General features: G+C 42.5%; 1 protein-coding gene across 1 annotated transcript in view; it reads left to right on the top strand.

Annotated features, from left to right (window-relative positions):
• Nucleotides 1-15532, top strand: part of COL26A1 (collagen type XXVI alpha 1 chain) — a 556823-nt gene extending 541291 nt beyond the window's left edge. The window contains exons 14-15 of the mRNA XM_089683751.1: nt 5223-5307; nt 5991-15532. Coding sequence (XP_089539877.1) covers nt 5223-5307; nt 5991-6145 — 240 coding nt within the window. The 3' untranslated portion in view covers nt 6146-15532. The remainder of the gene's footprint in view (nt 1-5222; nt 5308-5990) is intronic.
• The last annotated feature ends 6651 nt before the right edge of the window (nt 15533-22183 follow it).

Genomic DNA, 22183 nt, shown 5'->3' with positions numbered 1-22183 from the left:
TGAGGCCTGGTTGCTGAGAATCCCAGATATGGAAAGGCAGAAGCTAGGACAGAGGATAAGTCAGGAGTGGACTGGCCACAGTTGAGGTAACGACAGGCAGGTCTGAAGCAGAAGTTTCAATTAACATGGGCTGAACTGAAGTGACAGGTGTGGTGGCAGGCTTGACTGGAGCATTTGTCATGGTGGCAGGCTTGACCAGAGCAACTGGCACTGTGGCAGACGGGAAAAGAGCAGCTGGCGTTGTGGCAGGCAGCACTGGAATTACTGGCATGGAGGCCAACTGGACTGGAGCAGCATGTGTGCAGGCAAGAGAGAACAGAGGCAGAATTGTATGAGTTGGGAAAAATGTCCTTTTCTTTTAGGTTTAGAGACTGGAACCTTGTCAGTGATTGGAAGGCTGTTAACAGATTGTGTAGCAGATGGAGGAGTAGTAGCAGCACTGAGAGATAGTGGAAAAGAGGGAGCAGTTACAGAGGAGGATTTCTGCAGGGTTGCCAGGGGCAATGGAGTAATATAGGGGGTTTTCACTGTTTTAAATGCAGGAAATGTGCAGCTAGTGGTGACAGGATACTGACAGTTATACTGAACTGCAGCTGTGATTGCTATGGGTAACAGAGAGGGGGATCTTTGAGTAAACTGGTGTCTAGAGGCAGAAGTGGATTGGTGCATGTTAGCTGAAGCTGAACTTAATATTTCTGACCAGGTTTGGAGTAGGGGCTGAACAAAACTCAATATCAATTCCTTTGTCTGACTAGAGCGCGTACTGCATTGATACAATCCAGCTCTTGTGAATGTAACGAATAATGTTCAAGGAAATTGGGTTTATCATTATCCAATAGCCATACCTGAGACTCCACCTGAGACACACTAAAAGGAGGAGAATAATCATCAACACCCTTAGGTATACTAGACAAAGCCAACTCTGCACAGATTTGAATGAGTGGCTGAATTTCTTTGAACAAATCTCTGCCCTGATCAACAAGAGTGTGAGCCAGACAGAAGCATCCCAAGAACTGTTCCCTAGTCTGCTCTTTCAAAATTTGGCTGCAATATCCCATCTTGTCTTACAAGCAGTGCATAATACAAAACCTCCCCAGAATGCATCTTGCAGCAATTAGCAAATGCTGAGACCTATTTCCCAGGTACAGCCAATCTGATCGTTAATGACTTCAGTGTTATGTCAGAGATTTAATCATCCAGCAAGGGTGATCAGATCAGTAGGCTGTACCTTAAGGAATCAGGAACCATATTGGATAAGGTTAAAATAAGTTTATTAAGACAATGACACACTCCCAACACCAACACCAGTAAATCATAAACAATGCAAGTGATAAAAAAACGTGATAGCTTATTATTTGGGGTTTTTGCACTAACTAACTATATACAAAAAGGAGAGAACACACATGGACAAGACAAGGTCAGGACAAGAGACAAGTAGAGCAGGGAGCAGGAAGCGAGATACAAGGAGCAGGAGCAGGTCTCATGGTAAGGTTACAAGGATCAGGAACAAGGATCAGGCTCAAGCAGGGAAACGGCTTGCAGGAAGAACACTGAAGCACTAAACTTCAGTCAAGGGCAGGATTATATACCTCCCAATAGCCCACATCAGGTGCAGCCTAATTACTTGGACAGCCCATCCGGTGGGAGACACCCGCTGGTGGCCACCGTAAGTGCACCCTTCGACTCTGAAAACAACAGTGCCACCAGGAGGTGACCCAAGTAATGACACAGGTCCTGAGAGTGGGCTGCCTGTCTGGCACTATTCAAACTTACGATTAAATACCGGCCATGAAAACTTAATGGACATGCAGACGCCTTGTCCTGTTTCTGGTGGAGCACCAGCTTTGGAGGATGTGGACTTTAGTCAAGAAGATATTGAGGTGGCACCTGTCTTGCTGACATCGGCTGCCTTGCATGCCCTCAAGAAGCAGGATGCTGGCCCACAGGTGAAAGTTGCCGATATCTACAGTTGAGAGGAATGGGTGTTGATCCAACAAAAACATCTGGATCTGATGCAATTCAACGCTTCCTCTCACAGTGACACAAGCCATCCTCCTGTGAATGTCAAAAATTATCCCTCATTGCTCGAGCAATCCTGAGGCAGTGGGATTGGCTTGAGATGCTGGACAAAGTTTTGAATGCATCCTCACCGAACAATGCGATATCCTACAGGTTGTGGTCCCCCAGTCGCATATTCTTCAGGTCTGCCATGTACTCAACGTTGCAGGCAGAAACTTTTGTGTCTCCTGCTCAGAAGGTACTTCTTCTGCCCCTGGCTGTCAGACTGGGTGCACAAAGCTTGCCAAGAGTGTAGAAACTGCACTGTGCACAAGACCCCTCCTGAAAAGGCGACACCTATGTCTATCACCACCTCTGAGCCCTTTGAGCTGGTCACCATGGACTTTTTGACAACATTTAGCTCACCCTCAGACAGCTCCAACCACAGCCAAATTGTTCTTGGAGCATGTAGTCCATCCTTACTGTTGCCCCAGGTGTATACTCTCTGACCAGGGCCCAAAATTAAAATCAGTGACCATGAACATGTTCTGCCACCTCAGTGGTATCTGAAAATTCCACAGCACTCCCTATCACACACAGGGTATTGGAGCCTGTGAATGGTTCAACCGCACCTTGCTGGGTATGCTATGAACTTTGGAAGTGAGTTACTGAGACAGATGGCATCAACACGTGGGAATCCTAGTATGGGCCTACAACAATATGGTCTATTGCTCTTCTTCCTGCTGTTCAGATTCTATGGGTGGTTGCCAGTGGACCTCCTACTGGACTCTCCAGAGCATTCTGACACCCAGTACCTGGTGCAGGAACATTGGGAGAGGATGCAAAAAGCCAAAAAGGTGGTACTAGACAGACACAAGGAACTGGCTCCTGACCCTATCCTAAAGTAGCTGCCGTTGCAACCGGGGAAAAGGTGTTAGTAAAAAAATTTAAAAAATACCAGCGGCAGCAAGGTGGAGCCTAAGTAGGAGCGTACACCTTATTGGATATAGAAACAACCCTTTTTACCAACCCCAGTATATTATGTAGTCTCAAAGGGGCCAAACCCCGTGAATAGGCAGCTTAACCGCAATCTACTGAGGCCTTGCATATTAAGTGGTGATTGCTCCATCAAACCAGCTGGGGACCAAGGTGCTCGACCCTGTGGACATTCCACCTGTGCAGGAGGACCCCATTGAATGGTTCCTGCCTCCTCTCTTGCTCGATCCCCCGCTCCTTACCAACTTGGAGACAGAGAAATACGGTACAGTAACCATGGAAATACAGACAACCCCTTCAAGCCAAAGACATAGTCCTGGGTTTGGGTGAAGGTGGTATGGAGATTGCAAGCAACCCTCAAGTACCTGTGGAAACAGACTTCACTGAAGACACTGAAAACTCAAATTATGTTGTTTGAACGTATTTTTCCTGTTTTGCCTTAACCATGTTTATTACAGTTGTCATGCTGCTCTTTACTGTGTTGTGATGCTGAGGACAGCATCTGTCAAACAAGTTGGGTGTGGGGGAGTTTAGGCAAGTGCATTCTCTTTTCTCCAATGCAGGTAGCGCTCAATCACAGCATCATTACAGAAGGAGAGGAACTCTGGGGGAGGAATCTGTTCCTCTATGGATTCCTGTGTAACTGGGGAAGAGATCCGGTTGGATGCTGCCACCCCATGTGTCTCTGGCAGCCGTCTTGGGTCAGGAAAAGTCTATTTAAGACTCTGTCTCCCTGGCTTGGCTTGCATTTTGCAACTGGACAGTGTAGGGACAGGTTTCCTGTCTGTCAGGGAAAATTAATAGCGGTAGGGAAAAGATCCAGAAGGATATGGATAGGATACGAACACACTATCCTTTCCAGGAATCCTCCCAATTGGTCCAGGTAGCATATTACCCTTAGAGACAGACGCTATTGGCACATCAGGACCTGCTCCCCTCTGCAATACTGTTCAGAACTGTCCTCAGTCAGGTGCTCTACTGTTGGGTTGTTTGACTCCAATACAAGTTTTGTTATTTGCAAGCGAACTTTATATATTCACAAGTCCTTATTAGGAACCCAGATTTTTGGAGGTTTGAAGAGTTTTGGGAGGGAAAAACTTTCAAAACACTGATTATAAGGATGCTGGTCCTGAAGGGCTAAGAAACAAGCAAGGGAATCTCAACAAGAAGCAGGATGGAATCAGCACCTGTGTTAATAAGGCAGAATGAAGTGATTCACATTTCTGGCAATTGAGACGCTTGTTGCTGAATCCCTTGTGGCCTGTCTTGCACCCTGAAACAAGGAGGAACCCTAACCCCAGTGGTGAGCCTGTTCTTGTAATTACTTTTATACAAGAACTACTGTATGAATTGTTTGCTCTACTTGTGCTGAAGAAGCTTTTTGTGCTTACCTGTTTTGGAGAAAAACATAAAAACTGCTTTTACAAGCAGCTGTTGGTGATCTTGGGCCCTTATATGACGATATATACAAAGTTATGTAAATCTCTTTTTTTGTATATTAACTTTTTCACAATTGTAGGTGTGCTAGAACTGACATTACGTGCAGATCAATTTGGTTTTACAAAAGTACCAGCAAAAATGCATCCTAACAATACTGTAATGATGCACTGTAACTACTAATTGTAGGCTACATTCATAGAGGAGCTACTGTCAGTGCTCCTGATACAAAGCATGTGACCTGAGAGAGGGCTGAGCCCCACGGACCACCAAGTGCCTTCCCCACTGCATCTTCTAACCAGGAACATCTCCTGCCTTTTTTTTTGTCTCTGCCAACAATAATAAAAGATGTTGTCTAACATGTTTAAAGTGGTAGTGAAGGCTAAGTATAGGTATTCTTAAAATACCTGGTAACCCTGCAAATGACACATTTTCTGTCCCACACACGCAAACTGTATCTAGGGAGGTAGTAATGGTGGGTGCCTAGGCTGGACTTCAAATATGTCTACCTTAGTTCTTTTCCATCCATTACATGGGGGAGGGAAGTGAACGGATTAGCAACTTCCACAATAAACAGTTCATCTCACAGGAGGTGACATGGGCACTGCACTTGCCGCAAAGTCTACAGTTAGTTTCTGTACTTCTGTTAAAAATGTTGTCACCCTGAAAAATGAAACCTAATGCAGTGACCACAACTAGGGACAGATATGCTGTGACCCATTACATTTTTGTTCTTTGATTTAGTTATACTTTAAATCTTTTATTTATTAACTCAGAAATTTCTCCCATAGAGTGAAGCTGTGCAGCAACTTAGAGAAGCTCTGAAAATTTTAGCAGAACGAGTGTTAATTTTGGAGCATATGATAGGAATACATGGTGAGTATAGACAAGCCAAATTTACATGTTAATATCTTTACCAATGAAAATTAGGACTTGAACTACCACAAGTTGTAAGAGTTTTACGCTACATGGACTTGAAACTAAAGACCTAGCACATCTGATCACAATAATTTTAGAGAAGGGGATTCCAGGTACCAGTATTGCTGTGATTGACAATGTTTTATCAATATAGGTGACTACATAAGCCTATGGGAAAATGCATATAATTTGGACTGACACTCTCAAAATGTATTTAATACCTTAAGTTAATGCAACTTTATTCATATAAATTATTGACTGCTAGAGAAGGAAAATAAAAAATATCAATAATTTAGGTATCTGCTGTATCAAGCACATTTGGTGGAGCACCAAGCAATTGATATTAGTAGTTTTTAGTCAGCACTCACCAGGGTCATAACTACAGATCATCGGCTCCATAGCAACATTTTGATGAGGCCTCCAGTGACCTCTCTCTCTAGCACCTGGCAGTGTGTATCTTCTAGCTAGCTTGGGAACACTTGCAAATCCATTAAGACTTGGTTCAAATCAAAGTGAAACAAGTTGGCCTACTTAGCAAACTCTCCCCATGACTTAACCCTTTCCCAGGGACAATGAGATTGAAAGTGATGATATCTACCAAAACTTTACCTCTTGAATTAATGCACTTCTATTTTTTTTAGACACACCAGCCTTTGGAGAGCCAGGTTCCGGCCAGGACAATTCAGGCTCTGTTAACTCTAGAAATGCAAAACTGAAACATGAACAGCAACAAAGATACCAAACCGTTGATATCTTTTCATCACTGCTGGATGACAGTGAAACGGGTCAAAATTGATAATATGGACCTTATGCCTTGTTGCGAATTCATAAAACTCCAGCCTACAGATTAAAGCCAAGCAATTTTTATTGCATAAAGATGAATTGCAAGAGCCTTCATGAAGTTTTGTTTTGTCAGTGCAAGAAATTATAATTGGAACATTATACCTTAATTTACTGTAACTTACTTAATTACAGTCAATGTAATGTGTTTTTTTTCAACATTATTAGGCTTATTCAGTAAGGCAGCACAGGGAGCTATTATGCGGTGCAATGTGCAGTATACTGTAGCAACCACTTATCAATCATCTCTTAACTGACTTGACCAGAAAACTGAAAATGTATTGGTTGCTTTGTATTACTACATCATGTTCATCATCAACGCTCTTTGCTCAGCCTTACTGATCTCAGGAATTTAGGATGGTGTACACAAGTACATTACAACTGAAAATATGTGCCTATTAATATATTAAATTCTATTTTCTTTTTAATTACTGAGTTTGCCACAATCAATTTTATCCATTCAACTCTAAATGTCTATATGTCAAAAAACATCTTGTGGAAGATATTTTACTCATTATAAGTCAGTTTCCACAAATGACTAACAGAAAAATTCAACTTGCTCAATAATTATGCATTAACTCAAACATACTTTACCTAAATTATACCCAATATACAGTAAATTAATTTCTTATGTGGCTTTTTGATTTTGTGATTTTTGAACAGCAGACATTTCGGTTATAAACCTAGAATCTGGTCGCCACATAATTAACCTTTTAATATACTAATTTCCATTAATAGACTGTGTTCATTAATGCATTTGTATGAGTAGTTTTGTAGCTTTTACTACATAATTCATTTATTTGTCTTTAAAGTGTTTATGTGATTCAGGTAGTTGTTATCATACTTTGGATATGATGAAACTCATTTGGTTTGAATAAATGGTAACCTCATAATGGTTACATTCAAGGAAAAATATTGAAAATCATCTAGCTAGATTTTGGTGGAGTTGGGTATGGGTTACGCACTGGCACCCAGATTCAGATAGGACAGCCATGGCTATGAGCCAGACTTCCTGGTTGCTGTTTCTGAAGTGCATTTTCCATATATTCTGAAGAAGCCATTAGTAGTATGGTAGTAGAAAAATACTCAATGAACCTTGATGTACTCTTTTGTAACTGATTACCTAAGGAAAAATATTGGTTAGTGCACTTTAGAGAAGGAGCACGTCCTTTTGGCTTACAATCAAGCACTGACCCTTACTGTCAGACCAAAGAGGAAAGTGTTTTTTTTCCAGCAGCAGCATTGGCACCAGTAGAAACCCAGCAAGAGATTAAATCCTGCCCCACTCCACACAAACTGAATATAAAAAAAACTACCTTGGTGACATAAAGACCTTTAGAATAACAACATAGTGAATGCTAGACAAGGACACGTGTCAAATAGATTACTCTGCGCTGAAGATGAAAAGAGTAATTTAAGAAAATATTTCAGTCTTTACAGACCTTGAAAGTCACGGCCATTTTAAACATCTAAAAATATTTAGTTTTCAAAAATTTTAGGTGCTGTAGTTTCCACTGAAAAATCTAATGAATAACTAGCTTCAGTTCTACAGATGAAACACTCATCCAATAATTATTAGTAGGACTTCAGCAGGATTCTAAAGAAAAATTCAAACTTATTATTGCATGTGCTGGGGAAGGCTGTTCTTTAATAATTCAATTTGTAGGTATGTGATTTAAAATATATTGCTTTATATTTGATGCATAAACAAGGTGCAATATCATGGTGTTGGTTTCATTTGCTTTTCGCAATTCCGTCACCCACAGGAAGAAGTTGCTTAATTTTCCTTTTGATTTGAGTGAGTGGCATTATATATTTAATTCTATGAAGGATTTACCAAATATTTTTCCTAATTAAATAATGGCCATAGTTACCAAATACATATTTAATAATTCTTCAATAAATATTTCACCAATCACACATGATTTTAACACGTTTGCTTCACATCCAGAAAAAAAGTAGTCATGTAATGTTACTTGAGGACTATCACCACGTAGCTGAATTTTTTTAAATGATTTTCTTGAGTATGCATTTGATGATAGTATCCAGTATTTGAGTTAGAATATACAAATGAGACCTTTTGAATATCTGTCTTTCCTAGCCATGTGAAGGTTTTAGAAGGAATCACAATTGAATATATTTAAAGTCCATCTATAGTCATAAAAAAGTATAATCCTCTACCCTAGCTTCTTTTTGATACCTGCAATGTAATTTCAGTTGCCTTTTCCAGGCACGGAAGAAATCCTTTTCATAGCCTCTGTCAACACATGAGCTTCAATTTTCTTCTGTATGCCAAATCTAAGAGGGGTGGAAGAGGATTCCCTGAGCCACTTCCTACAGACACAGGGTGCCCAGTAGAACCATAATCACCCCTAAGGCATTGTGGAGCAGGGCTGTCACCACTGAGAACATTCATCCTCTGCCTGTGACAACACTATGCTCAATAGGTTAACAATGCTGAAGAGGTTTCACTGAATAGTAATCTACATTGTCACCCTGATGCAGGAAGTTTGGGGTACTAGAAGGATCACCAGATATTTATAATTGGACAAGAGCATTGATATAGCATTGTAGCTTTGCAGTGTAATTTTACAATGTTTAAACTACTGGATTTTTAAATGTGCCTGTAGTTGTATTTTTTAAGAGTATAGGGGAATAGGATGTATTCAATTACGTATCTCCACCATGTTATCCCTTAAAAGAATACTTCTTACTTTCACTTTTAGGAGCCCATGCCATAAAATAGCTGAATGTGGCCTTATACCTCTGAGAAGGGTAGGTCAAACAGGCAGTATGTTGCCTGTGGGGAAATTTCTTAAGGCAGCTTTGCATTAATAAGTTTTATGCAAATCCATATTTCTGTTTATGGGAGCAAAAGAGCAGTCCTTTTACCTCCCAGGACCAGATTTTCTTGAGGGAAATATTGGCAGCTTGTCACTTTTCCAGTTGATAATGAGTTCATGCTGCCAGGGGTATCTAATGGTGCCATAGACATAGTCTTACCAACTGGCTGGATCAGGCAACAATCATTTCATGTCTATGGACAGGTTAACAGAGAACAACAGGCTGTACAACAAAGTTCAGTATAGGTCAAATTGATACTTTTTTAAAATCATTTTTGTGAATAAGTAGTCTTAATCCAAAGAAACTTCTTGTTTTGTTGGTCTTTCAGTGTATGTGCAAACTACACCAAAGTACCCTTCCTAGCACCCTTCCTAAAATAACTACCGTATGTTATTTCAGCTGCACACATACCTTTTTACACATACCCTTTAGTGTACTGGGGAATGTTTTTTTATGGTACCCAATGTTAAGCTAAAAAGTGCTTAGTGTTAATATTACTTTAAACTTTAGAGTACAGAGCACCTATGTGCAAATAGATTAGTAAGTCATGTATTGGTTTCAGAACTGTTAAACTGCATGCATTTAACTCCACTTGTTTTAAAATCACCACTTTGAATGCAGCATGGGGCCAACATTTCCAGAAGCCTGCCTTATTTGCATATAGTTGTCTTAAAGGGGTTGTAAACCCTTACAGATACCCTGGTTTCAGGTGATACATATAGGAACAAATCCTCCTTCATAATTTGTGCCTGTTTATCTGCAGTCTTATCTTCTCTACATCTGTTCAAAGTCTAGAATTTATAAAGCTTATCTGAGAGTTTAGAAAACAGGGGGCAGAGAGCTGCAATTACACACTGTAGTGCTCAGTGAGGGAGCTCTGAGAGCTGATTGGAGGGAAGAGACACACCCCCCTCCTCACAGTACACAAGAACAGAGCTGTCAATCTGCTGGAGGTCCCTCCCCTGTCACCATTTTTCTCTTGGTGTCATAAGTGACTCATGCTGATAGCAGAGGAATAAGGCAGCAGACATAAATGACACTTAATTGAGACAAGTACACACTACTTGTTAAAATTTAATTTCAGAGGTTTACAACCACTTTAACTTTACAGTTTATTCCTGATATAGTGTTCATAAAGGGGGATTCATTTAGATACAAAGCAGACCAGAAGCTGTGTAAACTACAGGTATGTTAAAGCTGCAAGCCAGGAAACATGTGTACTGTTTAATTCTGTTCAGCTAGTCATGTAATCCTGGCAACACTACCAGACAGTATACCCAGGTCAGGGACCTAAGCAATCCAGAGCGGCTATTCTCATCCCCCTGGCCTGTTGTTTAGATGCTTTTCTCCCTTAGGCACAAGATCAATTTTCAATTGTTCCCAGACCAGGTCATAATACTCACATCTCACTCACTCATCTAGCTCACTCAGAAAATGAAAGTCAAGCAACTATACATGGGCATTGTGATATTCTGAGCAAATGATGTGTATTGATAATCATATTTTTGTACTAGTTCTATGTAATTGCTTTTTCTATGAAAATACTGCAATATATAAAGGTGCTAAAATGTCCAGGGAGCACATCCCATTGTTAACTCACTAGATAGCATTATTCTTATTTATATTCCTGTGCGTGTTACATTGTTTAGTCTTTTCAAGTAAATTCATTTCTTCTGTGGCAATGTATGATGCAATATAACAGTTGACGGTTTCTAAGCCAGTCTGCTTATGTGCAGTACAGTAACTAACATAATACGTTTTGTTTTGTTCTGGTAAGTCCTGCAACTTGGAAAACTGTAGGGGAGATTAACTAAAACTGGAGAGTGCAAACTCTGGTGCAGCTGTGCATGGTGACCAATCAGCTTCTAACGTCAGCTTGTTCAATTAAGCTTTGACAATAAAACCTGGAAGCTGATTGGTTACGATGCACAGCTGCAGCTGCTTCTGTGTGCTCCCGTTTTTGTAAATCTCCCCCTGTATGTTCTTGGTTGTCAGATGCTCTTAGTGTCTGAATGACACTTCCCATATATAGTAAAGGTGCTGGGCACTAACTATCGCTCTGTAATGAACTTTTCATTTAAAACAAAATGTAAGAGTTAATATGACTGTGTACAGACGTTCATAGTGTATATATATATTAGTCCTTCTTTTACTATGGGCCTCCACTGATTCCTAATGAATATTTGGCATGCACACCATATGCATATATTACACTCTGTAACATGTACATGCTTGATACAGTCTCTACTGCAGAGAAGGAGGTGTTGACATAGGATGGCAAACATTGAGATTTTGGTATGTACATAAAATAAACATGAAAAAGTCTCTAAAAAAATGACAGCATGCATCTTTACATATCTAAAGGTTGAGAACAAATTAGAAGACTTCAACCAGGCTTTAGGCTAGATTAACACATTACCAACACATGTGCAGTGTGTGTTGAGCAGCGCACAGTTATTTTTTTTAACAGAGAAATCCAAAATGAATGGGATGTCATGCAGCTCAGCGGTCCAGAAATTGGACCTGCAACATTTTTTGACAGCACACTATACTGCAGGGCACATAGTGAATTGCCTTGGCAAGGTATGTTGGGGTGCCTTTTAGAATGAACTACACCATCACAAATAGTTTGCAATGCCAACCATTGCTGCAACACATTTGGAAACATGCACCTTCTCACAACATAACAGAGTCAATAGGGTCTTAGGGATGTGTATCTAAAGCCAAAACCTTTTTTTTTAGTTTTGTATATCGTGCTGAAGGGTTAGAACCTCTTCAGGTTTTTGTTTTTGTGCTGCCTGTGACCCTATCAGGGAGATTTACACACTCTATTCACCCTGTGACCATTGTCACAAGGACAAATAGTCAAGAAAAATCCAGAATTTTGAGTTGTCAAAAGAAGAAGAATACAAGACAAAGCTACCAATTGGGAGATTTGTTCCTTGGATCTTATACAAATTATTTTTCAATGTGCTTTTGTTGAGAAGTCCCATTTTGATTTCTATTTGTGCTTGGTCTTATCTTCAGGCGATGTGGTGTTTTTATTCACAGATCACCCTACCATGCTGCAACACTAGAGGACGTGAATGGAAATCTCCCCAATAGGACACAGCTGGCAAAACAATTGGCAGAGGTTTTAACCATTCCCTACGCCATTCAAAACGGAAAAAGTTTTGGCTTTAGATATACTTTTAAGGGTAAGTTTACTTTTACAGATGATCCGTACACCTTATGCTGCACTAACAATGGTCATCATGCCCACATGACCATGTTGACCAACAAGAATCTCTTTTGAGCCTTCTTCTTCCCAAACGGTGTCTGTGAAGAATAAAGAGATTCCCTTTGCTGAGCATGATCACATGATCACCATTGCGAGCATTATGATGCTTACGGGCTCTGGTGTAGCTAGTTCAGTGTACAGACTTCTGTGAAAGTAAGCTTACACTTTAAGGCCTCATGCACACTGAGCTCACAAAAAATGCCACCTTTAGGCCTTGTTCACACTTGCTCAAAATACTGAAGCTTAACAAACATATCTATAGAGTTAGTGCGAGTTGTACACTTAGGTCCATATATATTTGGACACAGGCACAATTTTCATACTTTTGGCTCTGTATGCCACCAGAATAAATGAAAACAAAACAATCCAATTTGAAGTGCAGACTTTCAGCTTTAATTCAAGGTGTTGAACATAAATATCAAGTACACATTTTAGGAATTGCAGCCATTTTTATACACAGTCCCTCCATTTTCAGGGGCTCAAATGTAATTGGACAAATGAATACAATCATCAATAAAATGTTCATTTGTAATATTTTGTTGCAAATTCTTTACTGGCAACGACTTCCTGAAGTCTGGAACCCATGGACATTACCAAAGACTGGGTTTCCTCCTTTCTGATGCTTTGCCAGGCTCTAACTGCAGCTGTCTTCAGTTGTTTTGTTTTTACCTGTTTAATTGATGAAGAAATAACAAAGGAGTAGCCCACACCTGGCCATGAAACAGTTTTTGATTCAATTGTCCAATTACTTTTGGTCCCTTGAAAAAGGAGGATGCCTACTCTTAAGAGCTGTAATTCCTAAACCCTTCCTCCAATTTGGATGTACATACCCTCAAATTAAACCTGAGAGTGTGCACTTTCAGCCCATATCCATTATAGAACTATAGCTTGAATATGTTTTGGTAAATACCTGAAAAAAACTAAAATTGTGCCTGTGTCCAAATATATAGGGACCTAACTGTACATTGAGTTTTGCTTCATGTTAAACGCACATTAAAGGTGAGTTAAAAATGCTCCCCAAATCCCCTGTGCGTGTTTGACGAGAGTTCAAAATGCCCTCTAGATGCCTGGGTTTGTTCTTGGTCGCTGTGAATAAGGCCTAACTCCCTGCAAATGTGCCGCAAACACGTCACAAACTTGCTGCAAACTCATGTCAATGAGTTTATGGTGTGTTATCACAGACTTGAATAGAAAGCAGTTGAGATGCTTCAACTCCTTCCAAACTCTACATGGTGCTTCAATTTTTAATCGTAGCAACACAACGCAAACTCCTCATGTTTTGATAATGTGAACAGCACTGTGTGCTGTCCATAGTATTAATTGCAGACTGCTTTACTGGGAGTTTGAGAAGAATTAAAAACTCGCCCCAAACTCCTACTTTCAATACCAGCGTGAACAGGGCCTTTACCGGCGTTTGGCGGGTTTTTTTGTCTGTAAAAGAACCTCTATGTAAGCCTATGTGTCTATGCACACAATTACAGACATATTAGAAGAGGAGTGTTTATAGGTGAAAAAACCCTGCAAAGGCAAGAGACGTGCCGTGTTCAAACATATGTGAAATTTGTGGCTTTTACTGCATTTTTCAAGCAAATTTTTTTCCTGCCAGGAGAAAAGGCATTAAGAGGTGTTAAACAGATGCTATTTGTGCATGAGCTCTAACAGATAATTGGACCCTAGTTGAAAAAGACCCCTCTGTGTAGTCACATAGGGGTTTTTATTACTAAAGCTGGTTCACTCAGAATCTTGTACGCTTCTGCATAGAAACCAATCAGCTTCCAGGTTTTATTGCTAAAGCTTAATTGAATAAGCTGAGGTTAGAAGCTGATTGGTTACCATGCACAGCTGCGCCAGATACTGAGTGAACCAGCTTTAGTAAAAAACCCCATAGAGTCCTTGCTGCGCTACTGATTTACCCCTGGTTCACATCTGTGCAGGTGGTGCCTCTGCGGATCTGCACAAAAATCCGTGCAGCCGCACCACCTGCACAGAGGAATGCTGACCTGCCGGCTGGTGCTATTAATTCTAATGGCACACCATCCGCACTGTAAATCGCAAGGTTCTCGAGGTTCCCATGCGGGCTGCGTTTTATGAAAAAGTGCAGGGACTTCTTCCCTGCCTGTCCTGGGGCACGGGAGTCCATTCAAATGAATGGGCTCTCGTGCATGAGCAAAAAGCGCCCCGTAGGAATGCAGAGATGTGAACCTAGCCTTAGCAGTCTGTAAGCTCACATGTATTGGCATCCCTTTTCAGATCAGCATTCACTTAGTTAACAAAGTAATCAGTAATGGTACATTGGAGCCATAAAGGTCACAGCCTTTGCTCCTGATCTTTTATTACTTTCAGTTCTTGTTTTTTTTTTTCCTTTTTTTTTTCTCTCATAGCTTTTTGTTACTATATAACTGTCAGACATGTCACAATACCAATAGACATACCATTTTCTATCAACCGTGTTCACCTCCGAAAGACGACTCCTGAAAAAATCAAGTAATTTTCTGTACATCAAATTACAAGTAAAATGATTGTTTGCTTGGATTAATCATAATCTTGCACATAGCTCTAGTCAAATAAAAGGACATTTCAGTTGATATAACTGCCATTGTCAGTGGAGGGTTATCATAGGGGCAAATTTATCTATAGCGTGGGGCCCAGAGCTGGAATAGGGTCCAAACCTTTGCCACTAAAAATCATTGGTGTATAAGTGGCATCCATAACTAAGAAAAGAAAAATAGACTATAGTCCACCATATTCACCTGGGTTTAGAGAGATGGTACCATTCCTTACAGCAGCGTGGAAACCATTCCAATAACTAAATAAGGATCTGTTGTTTCTGTGGGGCCATAGCCTGGTACTGTTTACAGCCTTGCTGATTGTACCACTCAACCTTTTTATGCACAGACTGTTTTTTTTTTTTTCTCATAAATATTTTTTTACATAAACTTTGATAGCAAAATGTTAGAAGCCTTAAAATCTTAGAATGTTTTTCATAAAAATGAACTCAATGTGCACAATGAATTTAACCTCTGTATGCTATGGTGTTTTCTCGGCATGTGTATTTACCTGCTCAGACTGCTTGAAATTCATTATTTTCTATATAAACACTGTGGTGTGTTTGGTTTGTCTTTTTTGGGTTTTTTTATGGTGGGGACACCCACATGCAATCCACACATGATGGAATTATTTTTATAATGCACTGAAAAATAAATGTACTGTAAATTAGAAGTTGTTTTGCTCATTCTTTAACGTGGCTTACAAAAATTATATGTGCAAAAAAAATGTATGTTCCGTTAGTCTGATGGTGGGTTTGCCCAGGACAACCTAATTTCTTAGGATATCTACAGGAAATGGAAAACCACTATTCCCAGTCTCTTGAGGTGAAATGGTTGAGGCATCACTGTTCATTCTGAGATGTGTGTACAAAATAAAGTATAATTTCTGTTTCTTAAGGACAGGTGGAATTTAGGGTGGAGGTTGATTGCAAGACACCTAGATCTGATCTTGAGCCCTAGGACATCAGAACATAATTATACTGTAGATTGCAGCTTTGCAGCAAAAAAGTTGCACTCCAGTTTCCTAATCTATACTAAGGAAAATACTTCAACATTTTAGTGGCTAATTGGTTGTCTTTAATGTTATTATTTGCATGTTCCTGTAACAGGATTTGTAATTGTAGAAATGGTCAGACAGAGAAGCTGGAACTTGCAGTTTACTAACCAGGAACAAAATAGGATTAGAATGGCAAAGAGCATATATACTCTGCAGAATAACATGAATAAGATTATGAAAGCTGCACGAACATGGACTCTTCACAACAATGTCTTTGTGGCTCAATCAGGGTAACATGTGGCTGCATAGCATAGTCTCTATAAAACTCTACAGCAGAGGTCTTCAAACTTTTTAAATAAAGGGTCAGTTTACTGTCCTTAAAGTGGAGTTCCACTCACCTATCAAAAAATAAAAGTCATCAGCTACAAAAACTGTCCCTCGGTCCCGTGGTGTGTCCCCAGCAGCCCGTTTCACCGGCCGTACTGGATTCCAGGAGGCCAGCATCTTCAATGTGGGCACCCGGCTGTGATAGCTTGCGACCTCACAGCCGGGTACCCACTGAGCATGCGCGAGTAGTGCTGCGCTTCATGAATGGTTCTGTAGTCTTCTGGGACCTGTCAAGTATCCCAAAAGACTACAGGGAGGGAGGGAGGACACCTTCTGATTGCCTAGGCGATTGGATCGGAAATGGGAGTGGGTACCTGTCAAATTTGGGTACCTGCTCCCCCCCGCCCCCCAAAGGTGCCAATCCTTAATGGGGAGCAGGGGAGCAGTCCTTAAAGTGGAACTTCCCCTTTTGGGTGGAGCTCCGCTTTAAGGCTTTGGAGGTCAGACTGTGACCACTGGGAGTAGAAAATGCCCCAGCATCAGTGGCAGCAAACAATTTTCTATAGTTCTAGTGGGAGGAATAGTGCTCCATTGATGGTGTCAGTAGGAGGTAGTGTGCCCCATTATTAGTGTCAGTGAAAGGAATGGTGCCCCATCAATGGTGTCAGTGGATGGAATGGTGCCCCATTATTGATGTCAGTTGGAAGAATAGTGACCCAAGGGCCATATAAAGGGGCAAGCAAAGGGCCGCATCTGGCCCATGGGCCACAGTTTGGGACACAGAGGCCTTGATTCACTATTGGGCGTGGGCGCATATTTATGGGCTTAAGCCCAATTTTCATGGGCGTCCGTCCATTTTTTACCCTGCAACCTAATTCACTATTGACCAGAGCCCATAAGCAGACGCCCAATCTAATTCACAAAAAGACACACGCCCGGAATCAGACTCACAAAAGCAGACTTGCTAAGAAGCACGTCTAACACCATGAAAAATCACTGTAGAGACATGTTCACTTAGAAATTTGCTTTGCCAAATATCAGGACTTCACTTTAAACAATATCTGCTATTTCCAAAAAAATTAAGAATGTGTTAAAAATCGTTTTTTTCAAGGAAATCGACACAGTAAAAATCTAGACGCCCGTGCAGTGTCTTTGGCAGATAGAACTGAGCATGTGCAGAACACCTTTTAGACTTCTGCAATGGGCGTTTGCTTTTTAGCCACTGACTAATAGTGAATCTGATTGTGGATTCCTCTGACAGCCGGCACTCGGTCGCGACTACTGTGTTTAATAAACAGCACTCGGCATATCTTCATGTAATCTAACTAGATTTCCTTAGTTCTAGTGATTCTATTTTTGTTTCTTATCCTTTATAATTATTTCTGTTATGATTTTACTTATTTTGAAGGTCTAGATAATATTTATTTTGAAAGCTGAATGTAAAAATAAAGGTCCGCAATAAAAAAAAAAACAAAAAAAAAACAAAAAAAAAAAACACAGCGTGGGTCCCCCCTCTCATCCATACCAAGCCCTTCAGGTCTGGTATGGATATTAAGGGGGAACTCCATGCTGAAATTTAAAAAAAAAACAGCGTGGGTCCCCCTCAGTATCCATACCAGACCTTTATCCGAGCATGCAGCCCGGCAGGTCAGGAAAGGGGGGGGGACGAGCGAGCGCCCCCCCCCCTCCTGAACCATACCAGGCCACATGCCCTCAACATGGGGGGGTGCTTTGGGGCAGGGGGGCTCCCCCCCCAAAGCACCTTGTCCCCATGTTGATGAGGACAAGGGCCTCTTCCCCACAACCCTGGCCGGTGGTTGTGGGGGTCTGCGGGCGGGGGGCTTATCAGAATCTGGAAGCCCCCTTTAACAAGGGGGCCCCCAGATCCCGCCCCCCCCCCTACGTGAATGATTCTGCGGTACACGGTCCGCAGACTCATTCACAAAAAAACTAAGTGTGGTGTAAAAAAAACACAGTACAGGGTCTTTGACAAGTCCTTTATTAAAACAATGTCCCCCGAAGTAGATCCAACGTCAATCGCGGCGGCGGCGACCCGAAAAAAGGAAAAAAAAAAAAAGGTTCCGCTCCCGTCCGAGGCTTCCAGCCTAGTGAAGAAAAGCCTAGCTGACATTTCTTATATAGGTATGGGCGGGGCCAGCCGGGGACATCATCCCAGTGACCCGCCCCATGTCACATGCTTGCTGTTCCCGGCTGGCCCCGCCCCATACCTATATAAGAAATGTCAGCTAGGCTTTTCTTCACTAGGCTGGAAGCCTTGGACGGGAGCGGAACCTTTTTTTTTTTTTCCTTTTTTCGGGTCGCCGCCGCTGCGATTGACGTTGGATCTACTTCGGGGGACATGGTTTTAATAAAGGACTTGTCAAAGACCCTGTACTGTGTTTTTTTTACACCACACTTAGTTTTTTTGTGAATGAGTCTGCGGACCGTGTACCGCAGAATCATTCACGTGGGGGGGGGGCGGGATCTGGGGGCCCCCTTGTTAAAGGGGGCTTCCAGATTCTGATAAGCCCCCCGCCCGCAGACCCCCACAACCATCGGCCAGGGTTGTGGGGAAGTGGCCCTTGTCCTCATCAACATGGGGACAAGGTGCTTTGGGGGGGGGAGCCCCCCCTGCCCCAAAGCACCCCCCCCATATTGAGGGCATGTGGCCTGGTATGGTTCAGGAGGGGGGGGGCGCTCGCTCGCCCCCCCCCTTTTTCTGACCTGCCGGGCTGCATGCTCGGATAAGGGTCGGTATGGATATTGAGGGGACCCACGCTGTTTTTATTTTTAATTTCAGCGTGGAGTTCCCCCTTAATATCCATACCAGATCCGAAGGGCTTGGTACAGATGGGAGGGGGGACCCCACGCCAGTTATTTAAAAAACAGTTTCTAATTCCCCGCAATACTTTGACATTCAACTGTCAGTGGGGAACTCCGCCGACAGCTGAAACATGAGCGCTGCATTGGTTTTCACTACTAAAACGCCGCATGAGTTGATAACATAAGTCATGCGGGATTTTAGAAGCGACAGCTATGTGTTAATGTTTCAGCTGTCAGCGGGGTTCCCCACTGACAGCTGAATGTAAAATAATTCCCTTTATTGCATAAATAATAATAAAAAAAAGCGTGGGGTCCCCCCTCCCATCCATACCAAGCCCTTCGGATCTGGTATGGATATTAAGGGGGAACTCCACGTCGAAATTTAAAAAAAAAAAAAACAGCGTGGGTCCCCTCAATATCCATACCAGACCCTTATCCGAGCATGCAGCCCGGCAGGTCAGGGAAGGGGGGGGACGGACGAGCGAGCACCCCCCCCCTCCTGAACCATACCAGGCCACATGCCCTCAACATGGGGGGGGTGCTTTGGGGCAGGGGGGGCTCCCCCCCCCCAAAGCACCTTGTCCCCATGTTGATGAGGACAAGGGCCTCTTCCCCACAAAGTGAAAAAAAAGGGGGAGAGAACAATGTTCTTGGACAACTTGCCAGCCAGCTTGCTAACAACCGAATTAACCTGTCTAACAGTATGCGTTTATAACAGGGGTTTAGTTAGCACACATTTGCAAATACATACGTAAGCCACAGAGCCACGACACGGCACGGCACCCTGATCATCTGTGGTCCTAACTCTAAAATTTATGAGTCCCCATAGTAGAGGCACATGCATTTAATGGATAGATCAAGGGCAGGTGGACCTGAGGGAGCCACCCCTCTTAAAGGCAAAGGAGTGCACTGGACCCCAGCATGTAGCACAATGGCAACCAGGGCCCTAGTGCACCCACGTACCAAAAACTCAAACATGCATAAAAGTGGCCACCCGCCCAAGTCTATAACTGGCTTATGAAGCAAGGACACATAAACAGGCATCACATAGTGAAAAAAAGGGGGAGAGAACAATGTTCTTGGACAACTTGCCAGCCAGCTTGCTAACAACCGAATTAACCTGTCTAACAGTATGCATTTATGACAGGGGTTTAGTTAGCACACATTTGCAAATACATACGTAAGCCACAGAGCCACGACACAGCACCCTGATCATCTGTGGTCCTAACTCTAAAATTTATGAGTCCCCATAGTAGAGGCACATGCATTTAATGGATAGATCAAGGGCAGGTGGACCTGAGGGAGCCACCCCTCTTAAAGGCAAAGGAGTGCACTGGACCCCAGCATGTAGCACAATGGCAACCAGAGCCCTAGTGCACCCACGTACCAAAAACTCAAACATGCATAAAAGTGGCCACCCGCCCAAGTCTATAACTGGCTTATGAAGCAAGGACACATAAACAGGCATCACATAGTGAAAAAAAGGGGGAGAGAACAATGTTCTTGATCTATCCATTAAATGCATGTGCCTCTACTATGGGGACTCATAAATTTTAGAGTTAGGACCACAGATGATCAGGGTGCCGTGTCATGGCTCTGTGGCTTACGTATGTATTTGCAAATGTGTGCTAACTAAACCCCTGTTATAAACGCATACTGTTAGACAGGTTAATTCGGTTGTTAGCAAGCTGGCTGGCAAGTTGTCCAAGAACATTGTTCTCTCCCCCTTTTTTTCACTATGTGATGCCTGTTTATGTGTCCTTGCTTCATAAGCCAGTTATAGACTTGGGCGGGTGGCCACTTTTATGCATGTTTGAGTTTTTGGTACGTGGGTGCACTAGGGCCCTGGTTGCCATTGTGCTACATGCTGGGGTCCAGTGCACTCCTTTGCCTTTAAGAGGGGTGGCTCCCTCAGGTCCACCTGCCCTTGATCTATCCATTAAATGCATGTGCCTCTACTATGGGGACTCATAAATTTTAGAGTTAGGACCACAGATGATCAGGGTGCCGTGTCGTGGCTCTGTGGCTTACGTATGTATTTTCAAATGTGTGCTAACTAAACCCCTGTTATAAACGCATACTGTTAGACAGGTTAATTCGGTTGTTAGCAAGCTGGCTGGCAAGTTGTCCAAGAACATTGTTCTCTCCCCCTTTTTTTCACTATGTGATGCCTGTTTATGTGGCCTTGCTTCATAAGCCAGTTATAGACTTGGGCGGGTGGCCACTTTTATGCATGTTTGAGTTTTTGGTACGTGGGTGCACTAGGGCCCTGGTTGCCATTGTGCTACATGCTGGGGTCCAGTGCACTCCTTTGCCTTTAAGAGGGGTGGCTCCCTCAGGTCCACCTGCCCTTGATCTATCCATTAAATGCATGTGCCTCTACTATGGGGACTCATAAATTTTAGAGTTAGGACCACAGATGATCAGGGTGCCGTGTCGTGGCTCTGTGGCTTACGTATGTATTTGCAAATGTGTGCTAACTAAACCCCTGTTATAAACGCATACTGTTAGACAGGTTAATTCGGTTGTTAGCAAGCTGGCTGGCAAGTTGTCCAAGAACATTGTTCTCTCCCCCTTTTTTTCACTTTGTGGGGAAGAGGCCCTTGTCCTCATCAACATGGGGACAAGGTGCTTTGGGGGGGGGAGCCCCCCCCTGCCCCAAAGCACCCCCCCCATGTTGAGGGCATGTGGCCTGGTATGGTTCAGGAGGGGGGGGTGCTCGCTCGTCCCCCCCCCTTTCCTGACCTGCCGGGCTGCATGCTCAGATAAGGGTCTGGTATGGATATTGAGGGGGACCCACGCTGGTTTTTTTTTTTAATTCCAGCGTGGAGTTCCCCCTTAATATCCATACCAGATCCGAAGGGCTTGGTACAGATGGGAGGGGGGACCCCACGCTTTTTTTTTTATTATTTATGCAATAAAGGGAATTATTTTACATTCAGCTGTCAGTGGGGAACCCCGCTGACAGCTGAAACATTAACTCATGGCTGTCGCTCCTACAATCCCGCATGAGTTATGTTATCAACTCATGCAGCATTTTAGTAGTGAAAACCAATGCAGCGCTCGTGTTTCAGCTGTCGGCGGATTTCCCCACTGACAGTTGAATGTCAAAGTATTGCAGTGATTTATAAACAGTTCTTTAAATAACTGGCGTGGGGTCCCCCCTCCCATCCATAC

This window comes from Staurois parvus, unplaced genomic scaffold (genome assembly GCF_062004578.1).
Source record: "Staurois parvus isolate SC_StPar_1 unplaced genomic scaffold, SC_StPar_1.0 ptg000321l, whole genome shotgun sequence".
In the NCBI taxonomy this organism is placed as follows: Eukaryota; Metazoa; Chordata; class Amphibia; order Anura; family Ranidae; genus Staurois; species Staurois parvus.
This window is presented reverse-complemented; position numbering and strand designations above follow the sequence as displayed.